This window comes from Leguminivora glycinivorella, chromosome 21, assembly GCF_023078275.1.
Source record: "Leguminivora glycinivorella isolate SPB_JAAS2020 chromosome 21, LegGlyc_1.1, whole genome shotgun sequence".
NCBI classification, from domain to species: domain Eukaryota; kingdom Metazoa; phylum Arthropoda; class Insecta; order Lepidoptera; family Tortricidae; genus Leguminivora; species Leguminivora glycinivorella.
Genome location: NC_062991.1, coordinates 1,608,447 through 1,622,289, shown reverse-complemented (window position 1 = coordinate 1,622,289; position 13,843 = coordinate 1,608,447). Strand labels below are relative to the sequence as shown.

Below are 13,843 nucleotides of genomic sequence, written 5' to 3'. Positions count from 1 at the left end.
GGACGTTCTCCAGGTCGCCATTAAAATATAATAAAATTAGAAGGTAGACATCTAGATTTCGCTGTCGATTTTGTTACCCCGTCGTTTTTTTTGTCGCCTTCAAATGTTTTTGCCGTAAAATTGTAATCCATAGCGAGTAATACACACCTACACATGTAACGAAAAGCTTTTCCATAATCAGTACGTCTTGTACTGAGACTGACTGAAATAACATGAACGTTCGCACGTTTCCATAAAAAACGAAGGACATTTTTTTTCGAACTACCTACATCTGTAACATCTGTTAAAAGTAACTTCGGTACAAATAGGTTGAAGCCCAAGTCTATAGTCTGAGGATTTCTAAAGGCATATTGTTAGACTCAAGGTTTATTTTTTACCGGTTAAAACCGGTTTATTTCGATTTTACTCCGGAAGAACGGGAACGTTATGAGAACTTTATTTTAACCGAAATAAACCGGTTTATTCGACGAGCGTCGAGACGCGCCGGCACCGCGTAAATACCTACGTTCACGCAGCGACTTTTATGTTTGGTTAGAACAGTATTACCTATAATGCTGCGGAATAAACCGGTTTATTTTGTTCTAAACCGATTAGTCGAACGAAAGCTTTATGAAAGTCCCCAAAAACCGGTTTAAAAATAGCGGTTATTCGAACGAAAACGAAATTTAAAGGTTTTGCCGCAAGTACATGATAACGGTTTGAAATTTTAACCGGTATCCGAACCCTGGTTAGACTAAGAGCATTACCACACAACACTGCTTAAAGGCGTCTCCAGACAGCAATTGGTCCTGACTCTCGCCCTCAGGCGCTGTACAGGAGCTACCGCTGTTTGCTGCTTCTACTCCTCTTCTGCACTCGTTACAGCATGTCTGAGAAACAGATAAAAAACCATTGTATATGAACTAAAAGAGGGCAAGGTCGCCCACGTACCACCTGGAGAAGCACAGTGGAAAAAGACGCGGCATCAGTTGGCCTCGGCTGGGCGGAGCTGGAGGATCTGTGGCTATAGGTTTAACACAAATAACAGAAGCAACACGCTCGCATACCTAAATGCTTCCTATGGCGACACCGAAGCATTTGCTCTTCGTTCCGGGACATCCGGTGACAGAAGGAATCAAGTTATGTCATCTAGAGTTGTGCCATTTTATTCAAAGTTGTCCATCCTACTTTTTTTGTAACATGGGTATTTTTTACGCGATTAATATGGGGACTGACTGGTCAAAACCCTTTAGACAAAGAAATTATGCTGCGGAAATGGCGCTGGATAGGTCATGTTTTACGAAGGCTAAACCTATCCAAGCAAGGGTTGACCTGGAAAATTCCCGGAAAAAGAGGGCAAGGTCACCCACGTACCACCTGGAGAAGCACAGTGGAAAAAGAGGCGGCATCAGCTGGCCTCGGCTGGGCGGAGCTGGAGGAGGCCGCGCTGGACCGCGAACAATGGAAATCCCTTCTGAGAGCCCTATGTCCCTGATGAGGGATAACAGGATATGAACATCATCATCATCATATGAACTAAAAGCCCAGAGCCGCCAGACCTTCCTCATTTTCTCTAGGATGAAACTTTGGGACAATGTAGAGTTCGTATCGACGTTTAACGTCTGCATAATACGTAGTTCGGACCGTCGGTCCATTTTTTTTCTGTTTTAAAAAAAAACACTCATTTTTCTGAAATTCTCAAGGCTGATTTTTAACCCCCGACGCAAAAACGACGGGGTGTTATAAGTTTGACGTGTCTGTCTGTCTGTCCGTCCGTCCGTCCGTCCGTCCGTCCGTCCGTCCGTCTGTCCGTCTGTCCGTCTGTCCGTCTGTCCGTCTGTCCGTCTGTCCGTCTGTCCGTCTGTCCGTCTGTCCGTCTGTCCGTCTGTCCGTCTGTCCGTCTGTCCGTCTGTCCGTCTGTCCGTCTGTCCGTCTGTCCGTCTGTCCGTCTGTCCGTCTGTCCGTCTGTCCGTCTGTCCGTCTGTCCGTCTGTCCGTCTGTCCGCCTGTCCGCCTGTCCGCCTGTCCGCCTGTCCGCCTGTCCGCCTGTCCGCCTGTCCGCCTGTCCGCCTGTCCGTCTGTCCGTCTGTCCGTCTTTCCGTCTGTCCGTCTGTCCGTCTGTCCGTCTGTCCATCTGTCCGTCTGTCCGTCTGTTTGTCTGTCTGTCTGTGTGTGTGTGTGTGTGTGTGTGTCTGTGTCTGTCTGTGGCATCGTAGCTCCCGAATGGATGAACCGATTTCGATGTAGTTTTTTTTTGTTTGAAAGCTGAGTTAGTCGGGAGTGTTCTTAGCCTGTTTTATGAAAATCGGTCCACTATGTCGTGGTCGGGGGTTTTTTTTAATTTTAATTTTGTGGTTAGGTTTGTTGTTATGTGATAGAAAGGACTGTAAGAATTTAATAAGCATCATTTCATAACCATTTACGCATTATTTGAGTTCTATTATTACTAGTTTATTCAAAGATTATGAAACATTTACGATACGATAGAATAAGGATGTTGACACTGACATAATTTATATTTATTTACCACGACACTAATCTAACAAAATGTCTTAAGAGGCTACAGGACAATGGATTCTTCATATAAACGTTAGACCTCATTTTCCTCTCCGGATCATCATCCTCCTTGCGTTATCTCTACATTTGCTACGGCTCATGAGTCTACGGCAAAGACGTATGTAACTCCGTATAGACGGATAAAGTCGAAGAAAAAAACGTACCTCAAAGCCCTAGATAAAAAGGTACGGTGGCCTAGATGGTGTTACACCTTTGCGCTAATATTAAGTTAGTCATTTTAACACATAGTAACAAGCTAACAATATGGTCCAAATTGTCAAAACTGAGGTTTAAAAGTTTTAAGCTTGTATCGAAAGATGGCAGTCTATGCACTGTGATTACATATTTTACTTTGACAGTAACTCTCTATAATACTCGATCCTCTTTGGTCTATGGTAAGCTTTGACAACTAATCCCAAGTTTTGACGTTTAAAGGAAGCCTAACTGTCGAAGTAGAACAGTCGCAAAAATGACCGGCTGTCAGTGTTAAACTGAAGTTACAAATCTCTCCGCTAGGAGCGCATGTGTCACTCAAAGGACAGGAACATGACATGACATTAGACGTTCGTTTCTGTAGGCTGATTTCGTCAAGTTGTACATGTCAAGACGTAGTCCCGTGGTAGTGCGCTTGCTTCGTATGCAGATGTAACCAGGTTCGATCCTGACAAGCGGTCTTTTTGTTATTATTTTTATTTTATTTGAATTATCTTTTTGTGTATTTTAATTGTGTTTAGTTACTGTTTTATTTATGATATGTCTATTTACATTGTTTGTCCCATCCTAGGTAATGTTGTAAGTCTTTCGAATGAAATTTCCTTTATTTTCGCATAAATTTAATTTTAATGTTGTAACAAGATTTATGGATAATAATAAAATAAGGAAAAAATATCTGTAGAAAAATATATAAAAAACCCTCATCAGGATTTGAACCCGGGACCTCTTGCTCCGTAGGCGGGGTTACTACCGAGAAGGCTAAGAGATTGTCAAATCCTTATGTACCAGCGAGTGCCGCGCCACCTATCTCCTCTTTTATATGTGCACATTTGATACTTAAAGATATCGCTCCTCCCTCTAATCTCCATATTTTGACGTAGGTAGGTACTTTTACGAAAGCGACTGCAATCTGACCTAACCCGAAAAGTAACTTGGCCTTATTGGGATTCGTCCGGTTTGCTCACGATGGTTTCCTTCACCGAAAAGCGACTGGCAATTATCAAATGACATTTTGCACATAAGTAAGTTAAAAAAAAACTAATTGGTACGAGCCGAGGTTCGAACCCGCGACCTTACATTCGGAATGAAAGAAGCACGATCTTACAGCTAGGCCACCAGCGATTCAATCATCTCTGGATATTGGCTTTACAAAACTCAAACGTCGTGATTTCATAATTTTATTTTCCAAAATGTTAATGTGCGATCTGATGCCACTCAGTCACTTGAAGGTCACACAGGTCTTTCTGGACCTCATCGATCCATCGGTCGGTACCTGGGCCTTCAGACCGGCCGTTTTTCAGTAGATCGCCACAAGTGAGCTCTTTTGGCCGCACGATCCTCTCCCATCCTCTCCACATGGCCGAGCCATCGCAGACGAGAAGCTTTACTCTCGCCGATGACGTTGGGCTCGCCCACTAGCTCTTCCACCTCCAAGTTCTTCCTGACTCTCCAAGAGCCAACCTCTCGTCTCGTAGGGCCTAAAATCTTTCTGAAGATGTAAAATGTTAATGTCCGGGGAGGAAAATGAGACCTACATACGTTTGTGTGGTCCCTTTATCCTCTTAAGCCCTTTCTTACATTAGACCCTTATCTTTAGATAAGCAACTCTAATTACCTAGTTTCGTGTTTAGCTAACTGATACTAGAATGCGAGAATGTTAGGTAATTAGGTTAATTTCATTAAGTAACTCTACTATTATAGTTTCAATTTAGTTTTGATGGTTATAGTTAGGTATATTGGCGAAGATATTGCATGGGAACCACAATGCACAGTGAGTTGAACAAGCACCAAACAAGCTTTTTCTATATTTGCATTAATTTAATTTACATTTAATTAAGTTAATTTAGTTTTCTTTAGCGCATAATCATTTTAACTGGCAATCCAGGAAAAGTGGCATCCTGCGATTCAAGCACAGCCTTGTGCAATGTGCAGGTGTTGCAGGCAAGATCTATATTTTCAATATTTAGCAATGTTTAACTATAACTAGTTATATTGTAACATATCATGTCTAATCATAAGTTAAATATAAAAATAAACGACTTCCTCAATTTTGGCAATAAATCGAACGTCTTTTGGCGTCATGACTGCTGTCCTTTACAGGATCTTCTGGTGCAGTAGCCAAATGGCGTTTCTGCGACGCGAAACGAAAACGAAACGCCACGAAAGGCAGTCTGGCTCTCTCACGCCAATACGCAAGAGCGATAGAGAAAGATATCTACGAGCGTTTCGTTTTCCGTTACGTACCCGGCAAGATAGCAAGCGGTGACGCTCTCTGTCAAACTATACGTGAGCAATTCCCGAATAGTTTGTACATTTGGATCACGTCTCCGATTTTGATATAAATTGCTGATAGAGTCCATGATGCTGAGCAAGATCCACTAGGTTTCCCAAAATGTCCTAGGTTGTTTGTATGAAACCTTCCTTTTTTGTTACCAAATTTCTATACATTTTCGGTACAAACTATTCGGGAATTGCTGACGTACAGCTCGTCGCGTCAAATACGCAAGAATGATAGAGTGGTAGGTATATCTACTCTTGGCTACTGGCTCAGGACGAATTCTCAATCGATTCATATTATATGGGTATAATTATCAATTTAAGGGTTAAGATTGTTCAGTCCCGGCAAGGGCATTTATTTGTGTGATGAGCACAGATATTTGTTCCTGTCATGGATGTATTCTATGTACCTATATAAGTATTTATATCGTTGTCTGAGTACCTGCAACTCAAGCCTTCTTGAGCTTACCGTGGGACTCAGTCAATCTGTGTAAGAATGTCCTGTAATATTTATTTATTTAAACCAAGAGTTTATTATAAAATACTATCTGTCTATCCGCAACGGTATATTATTATAACTATTTACTCATACCACCAATTTTCTTTGTATTTAATATTAATCACTTAATGAGTCAATGGCGTTACCTGTGCTGTGTCTTTGGTCCCATCACAATTCTGTGTGCTCGTTGCAATTTCCAGACCTGTATCGCAGTCTTTTTTCTTTCTGAAAATAATATTTTAACATTTTATGAAGTGAAAAATATACAAAACAATACGGTGTCAGAAGTCTGAATGGATCTCATTGGTCTCTTTCTGACGTAATAGGAGAGACAACTAAAAAAAACTAATTAGTCCGTCAGTTAGGTTATCAAAGAATTTTAGACACGTATTTTTTATTTTTTCTCGTAAACGAAAAATGACGACGGTACAGTGCGTTGAACTTTCGCGTGACGTCACGCCTAGGTACAATTTTTACTTAGAAGTGACATCACAAGCCCCCACTCCGGAACTTTGATGCTCTATATCTCTGTATTTTTTCATTAAATAGAAAAAGCGAAAATTATGTGTTCAGTGTTTTTGGACGATCTTATTAACTGACGGACTAAACAGAATTCCATTTTTTTAAGTAGTCGTCATCCCTATTATTATTAGTAGCCTCTGGTCTTCTTATTTTCATACGGCTCAAGAGATCCCAAAGGGATAAGTCCGCCTACATTGTATATTACTGACTCTGTAACTGTGTCTCTTTTGTTTCCTTTATGTACAATAAAGCTTATACATAATACATACATACAAGGTACTTACACATAAACAGCTCAGGCCCCGTAGCTGAATGGTATTTCTCCGACGCCAAACGAAAACGAAACGTAGTCCGGCTCTGTCGCGCCAATACGCAAGAGCGATAGTGATAGATATCTACTAGCGTTTCGTTTCGTGAGCGTTTGTGCCATTCGGCTACGCACCCAGAGCTTCTGTGTCCGAAGAATTGCAATTATTTTAAAGATAAATACCTTTAGTTTCTCTGAGTTTAGTAATGTGAAAGAGTCCCTAAGGTCTGATGGTGAAGGTAAGAACTGATTATGCACTATACTTACTGGAAATACTGCTTGCAGCAAGCATCCATGGCATACAGGCACAGAGGCTCTAGGTCCCGCGCCACAGGAGGCGACGCTGATGATGAGCAGTCTTCAGACTTGTGCTGTCTAGCATAGGATGTTCCTTGATGACATCAGACTTTGTATATCTAAAGGATATCAACCAGAAACCTTTTGTGATGTATAATGCCTCCATTGATTAATATCCTGCATTGCTTTTTCTTCTTTCCTTTTCATCACTCCATCGCTTTTGACTTTTACCTTTGCCAACAACCTCTTCTCTTGTTTTCAAGTCTCTAGAAGCTTTTCACCAAAAATTTGCAGCATATGTCTTAAAGATATTTGTATTATCTGAAGTATTGGCAGGGTGAGAAAGTGTTTCAAGATCTGATGATGAACTATACTTACTGGAAATACTGCTTGCAGCAAGCATCCATGGCATACAGGCACAGAGGACCTAGGTCCCGCGCCACAGGAGGTGGCGCTGATGATGAGCAGTCTTCAGACGTGTGCTGTCTGGCGTAGGAAGTACCCTGGTCGCAGCATAGTTTGGTTATCCTGGGGATGCTTGTGTCGTCCACGAATCCTGGGAAAGAAAAAAGTCGGTGAACGATTTTTTAATGATTGTTGAAAATTCTTATTCCGTTTGAAAGAATTGCTCATTGACACCTGCAACACCTGGAAGTGCGATTCCGGCCTTTAAGATGGGAGTTTGCTCTTTTATAAATATGGTGCCCTTTATTTTAGTTCTGAAATGTCTAATGTGCATAAAATTAACATCACAGTTCAAAGGGTTTAGCCAAGATTAGGGATTGCAATTGCTGGATCCAGCATCCAGCAATCCAGCTGGATCCAGCGCATTTTTTGGTCTGCTGGATCCAGCAGCCAGTGCTGGATCCAGCGCTGCGGATCCGCAAATAGAAAAAATAGCAATAAAATGCGTAATTAACTTCAATAAACTTATTCTACGTCATGGTCAGGTCATGTTTAAAACGGTTCCGCGTTCCCGCGCGTAGCCAGTGGCCGCTTAGCACTAAATAATTCTATTTCCCTACAATTGTGCGTTGTTTCAAAAACGTAAGTAGTTTGAAACTGTATTATAATTACTGATTTACTGAAGATCTCAAAATGTATTTATAGTATTTAATTATTTTTACTGTTACCGCAAAATTTCTTTTAAGTTTCAACTTATGTTTAGATCAGAATATTGATTGATGTTTGTCTACGTATAATATACTTACTTAGAGGTTTAATTTTTCATAAATATTAAGTAAGTTAAACTAAGTACTAGTAAGTAAATTAGTAATTTTCAATGTGAACTAGTGAATGCCCAAATGTTGTGCCAAAAAACCAGGCCATGTCTGGTTGATAGCAGTATTTATGTAGGCTACTTATTTTAGTTCCTTCGCTTCATCGTTGTTACACTTTTAATGACATTTTTTTATTTATGTAAATTACTATAAGGATAAAAATGGTTACAAAAAGTAATGCCAACTTTTTACAAATAAATTTTAACTTTTCTTCCCTGTTAGGAAGGAGCAAAGTAGCAGTTTTCTGTTCACGGACTATGTTGGCAGTATATATGACAGAGTCCAGTTAGGGGCGACGACGAGCGAAACGAGGAGGAGCGTGTTAGGTTGACCGTGAGCAATTAAACCGGAAAAAATTAAACAATATTCTTGCAAAAAAAGTAAGTAGGTAACTATTTAAAAAATATATATACGTAAGTAAAATACGTAAGTGCATCCCTGTCAATAAATTTAGAAGTTCATAGGAGACTCAGTATTGCATATCTTTCGAAATACGCCATAGATATTGTCGGTGTACAATAAAACATTTGGTATATACAATAAACAACTAGTTGTAGGTATATTACGTCAAGTAAAACATTAGACCCGTGTGGTGACGGGTGAAGAATTTCACCACCCCCTTTCTTCCCGTGGGTGTCGTAGAAGTCGACTTTGGGATATGGGTTAAATTGTGGCGTAGGCGAGAGGCTGGCAACCTGTCACTGCAATGTCACAATTTGGATTACTTACTCTCAACCCCTTTTTGCCAAGAGTGGCACTGAAGCTTTAATAGTTTCATGTGCTCTGCCTACCCCTTTATGGGATACAGGCGTGATTGTATGTATGTATGTATGTAAAACATTAGATAACATGAAAGTTTGGTTTTAAAAAAAGGCCTTTTGAAAAACCCTAAAAACGGCCAAATATTAAGTTGGTAGGTAAATGCAAGGTTGGCAAATTAAAAAAAAAAACAATATGATAATTTGGGAAATGAACATTCAGCGGAATAAAATTCCGCGAAACGTGCGTTGGGAAGTGATATTCGGTCATACAATTTTCGGAAATAAATAAGAGAACCGTTTTATAAGTTTTTTTTTTATTACAAAATTGCGCGTTTTCATCCTTCCTTTCACTATTTCAAATAATTTTAGTAATAACAGCCCTATATATAGTAGATCAAAATGTAATTTTTTTTGGCATTTTTTCTACCTGCTGGATCCGCGCTGGATCCAGCTGGATTGGCGCCGATCCAGCAAAAATCCAGCTGGATTGAAAACACTGCTGGATTGCGATCCCTAGCCAAGATTAACAACAAATTTTGGAGTCAACTATAATAGGCGAGACGACTAAAAAACTAATTAGTCCGTCAGTTAGATTATTAAAGAATTTTAGACACGTATTTTTTCTTTTTTCTCGTAAACGAAAAATGACGACGGTACAGTGCGTTGAAGTTCGCATGACGTCACGCTTACCTAAGCGTACAATTTTTACTTAGAAGTGACGTCACAAGCCCCCACTCCGGAACTTTGATGCTCTATATCTTTGTATCTTTTCATTAATTAGAAAAAGCGATAAATATGTGTTCAGTATTTTTGGACGATCTAACTGACGGACTAAACATAATGCCATTTTTAGGGTTCCGTAGCCAAAATGGCAAAAACGGAACCCTTATAGTTTCGTCATGTCCGTCTGTCCGTCTGTCCGTCTGTCCGTCTGTCCGTCTGTCACAGCCGATTTACTCGGAAACTATAAGTACTACAGTGATGAAATTTGATGGGAATATGTGTTGTATGAACCGCTACAAAATTATGACACTAAATAGTAAAAAAAGAATTGGGGTGGGGCCCCCATACATGTAACTGAGGGATGAAAATTTTTTTTCGATGTACATACCCGTGTGGGGTATCAATGGAAAGGTCTTTTAAAATGATATAAAGTTTTCTAAAAAACATTTTTCTTAAAGTGAACGGTTTTTGAGATATCAGCTCTCAAAGTCGTAAAAAGTATGTCCCCCCCCCCCCTCTATTTTTATAACTACGGGGTATAAAATTCTAAAAAAAATAGAGGTGATGCATGCTAATTAACTCTTTCAACGATTTTTGGTTTGATCAAAGTATCTCTTATAGTTTTTGAGATAGGTTGATTTAACTGTAATTTTGGCAGGTGTATAAATTGACATAATAAGTTTATTATATTTGCTGCTACGGAACCCTTTGTGCGCGAGCCCGACTCGCACTTGGCCGGTTTTTTTTATGTAGTCGTCATCCCTTACTGTTTAGCATTAACATTATGTAGGTACCTGGTTTCGTATTTCCCCGATGGCTGGTATTTTATGAACCTATTATTGTCATCTTAAATATCCCTGCCGCCAATATATTCAACCACAAATAACAAACCGCAGCGATTATATTGAATAAACAACATGCATCAATGTCGCATTTCTGGGTCAGTGGAATGGGGACAGATTCTTGGGAGGAAACTCGGGCCCACGCGAGATTGCAAAGTTATGGGGAAATATCCTCATCATCCTCCTTGCGTTACCCCGGCATTTGCCACGGCTCATGGGAGCCTGGGGTCCGCTTTGACATTTAATTGAATGTCAGCTGCTCGCGTGCGGTCCGCTAGTTAGTGTAGGTAAGAATTTAGAATGGCGGCATTTTGTGAGCATGAAAGGAGTGAGTAGTCTGTACTTGTACTGTTATATATTCTGTGATGATAATTATAGACTTTCTTAGCCGGTCTGGCTCAGTCGGTAGTGACCCTGCCTGCTAAGCCGCGGTCCTGGGTTCGAATCCCGGTAAGGGCATTTATTTGTGTGATGAGCACAGATATTTGTTCCTGAGTCATGGGTGTGTGTGTATTAAGGTCCGACCGAGATCTCGGTCTCGGTCTCGGTCTCGGCATTCTCGGCCGAAAATCGGGCCGAGATCTCGGTCTCGGCTCTCGGCCAAAATGGGCCGAGATTCTCGGCAAAACCGAGACTGCGATTTTGAATTTATTGCGCACTCGCGTCCGGTTTTTAGCTTTCAGTTTGTTACATCGCCCGTTTGGTATCCCGATTTTAGTGATTTTGGTAGGGTCTTTATCGATATTTTAAGCCAAAAACAAACAAATACCTAGGTATAATTCATAAAAGAGTGTAAAATATTTACGACAACTTGATGTGTTTGGAAGACAACGACGACGCGATAAATCAAAGCAGCAGGGTAGAATAATACCTGCCTTACATGATATAAATGGCGAATTACGGAATATCGGACGAAATTTTGAGCTTTGTGGATGCTGTTTTGAGTTTTTTAGTAAGTATGGGTTTTTTATAGTCATGTTTTTGATAGACATACATACAATTTTGGAAATAATCGCTATCAAAAAAAAATCGTGTCCCTTAACTTTGAATCATGTGCCTAAAATACGTCAAAATCAAAGTAAAGCTTAGTAAAGACTTTCAAAGAAAACCTGGAAAACTACCCGTAGAAAACACGATCCGACAACCTGTTTTATGATTTCTTGCAAAAAGTCACAAAAAATCAGGGTATTAAACGCTCGTGTAAAACCTCTGAAATTGCATGCCTCTATAGGCTATGGCGACTGCTTACCACCGGGCGAGCCGTATAGTTGTTTTTGTCACTGACGTAGTCTATTTTGCTACGGTAGATAGGTAAGGAGTGCGGGTAGTTACGAAACCAAACACTAAGCAGGACCCAACATACCTACTCTTGGTTTCCTGGTTAAAAGGTGAATTTCGATTATGAAAACATTTTTTTGTAAAAATGGCAAATTTTTTTACCGTTTTACAAATTCTCGGTCTCGGTCTCGGTCTCGGCCGAGAATCAAATTGAATCTCGGTCTCGGTCTCGTTCTCGGCCGAGACAAAAATATCGTTCTCGGTCGGACCTTAGTGTGTATATGTAAGTATGTATATCGTCGCTTAGCACCCATAGTACAAGCTTTGCTTAGTTTGGGGCTAAGTTGATCTGTGTAAGGTGTCCCTAATATTTATTTATTGGTGCGTACCTACTTTTGATTTGATGCGGTAGTCTAATGCTACGATTTGCTACATATTGTGCTGACTCTACTCAATTCTAATAGGTATATTGTAATTTTAGTACTATAGACATTAATTTTAATTCGTTTAATTTACGATGAATTACTTAATTCAAACAATTAGGTCACTAAGGCAATAAACCGCTTAAAATAAGTAGGTGCTAATACTTATATTTTTAATAAGATCACATTACGATCTATGTATTGTAAATAAATACTGACACATTTATAAATAAGTAGGTATATATGTATATAGGTGTACTAACCACAAATCCATACTTCTTCTAAATATATAAAAGAAGAAACTGACTGACTGACTGACTGACATATCAACGCACAGCCGAAACCGCTGGTCCAAGAAGATTTCAAATTTGGCACGTAGGTTCCTTATATGGTGTAGGATTTTTCGAAATTCACCTCCTAAGGGGGTGAAATCTGGCTCCAAAGTTTTATATATGGGAAAACAAGATTAGTTTAATACGCGGCCGAAGTCGCGGGAAAAGCTAATACTTAACATTATCATCAGCCTTGCACTGTTTTAAAAGATTTATGTTTTAGGGTTCCATACCGAAAAGGTACAAAAGAAACCCTTGGTGCTGCTCTGCCCGTCTGTCTGTCACATTACCAGGGGCGGCTCACTCCGCGATCCTTTCACCGCGCTACAAGTACATGCCGGCGGCCGCGAGTTCGCGGCCCATTCAGTGGCGACGACCTTCGCGCGGCGTAATAGAATTCAATGTCGTCTGCACGCGTGCGGTCCGTTTGTTAATGTAGGTAATAATTTAGAATGGCGGCGTTTTGTGAACTTCAGGAGTGAGCCTTCTGTACTTGTACTATTATATATTCTGTGACATTACTAAATATCTCTAGAACTACTTATGCTATCGATTTGAAATTTGGAATAGTTATGAACATTGTCTTTTATATTGCTCAGCTTGCTCTTAGGCCTGATTTAGACGGGGTGCGAACTCGCATGTGATTTTAGATTACATTTCTGAATGTTAAGGTTACAAAAACTCAGCGCACCAATCAAATGCGCAATGTAATGAAACTCGTATACGAGTTCTCGTACCGTCTAAATGGGCCCTTACTCCCACACCCATCCCATAAGTACAGTCAACCAATGAGGAGGCACACTGACATGTTATCCCGCCAGGTGGCGCCTGTGCAAGTGTCTAGGCATGTCACTGTCATTCGTATATGAGAGAGAGAAAAAAACCTGTCATCTTCTCGCTCTCACGTATGGACTAATAGGGTGGCGACATCTGTCATAACCTTTGAGTGTGCCTCCTCATGGGAACCCTAGACCACTGTAGAACTATGTCATAATGACGTTATAAATCATATTGTAAGAAATCTAAAACTGCTTGTCATTTTGACATGGTTGTAGAGCGGTAGCAAAAACAAACATTTATTAGTGAAGTCCACAAAATCTTTATTTTCAAACCATTAATCGTAAATGAACATTTAATCGTCTTCCTGTCTCGAATCATCCATTTTTTATAGTCGCCAGATGTGCTGACATCTGGGCGGTTTCAACACTCACGAGACTCACATGTTCTTGTGAAAACATCGCGAATCGGTAACAAAGTACGTAGCCGAATCGCACAAACGCTCACGAAACGAAACGCTTATCTCGTAGATATCTATCTATCTCTTGCGTATTGGCGCAACAGAGCCAGACTACCCTTCGCAGAGTTTCGTTTTCGTTTCGCGTCGCAGAAATACCATTCGGCTACGGCACCCGATTGCTCTAATTGTATATCATATATAAGGCTCTAATTGTATATCATATAAGAGGGGGAAATCCCAAAATGGATTTGCTTACTCGTAACTTTAAGCTAAGAAAAATTTTACTGACAGATTTTGGTATTAAGGTAAAATAAAAAAT

General features: G+C 40.2%; 1 protein-coding gene across 1 annotated transcript in view; it reads right to left on the bottom strand.

Annotated features, from left to right (window-relative positions):
• Nucleotides 1–13,843, bottom strand: part of LOC125237294 (fibulin-2-like) — a 59,383-nt gene that overhangs the window by 42,061 nt on the left and 3,479 nt on the right. Inside the window, exons 2-4 of the mRNA XM_048144284.1 lie at nt 7,028–7,205; nt 5,670–5,748; nt 747–869 (exon numbers count right to left, since the gene is read on the bottom strand). Coding sequence (XP_048000241.1) covers nt 747–869; nt 5,670–5,748; nt 7,028–7,205 — 380 coding nt within the window. The remainder of the gene's footprint in view (nt 1–746; nt 870–5,669; nt 5,749–7,027; nt 7,206–13,843) is intronic.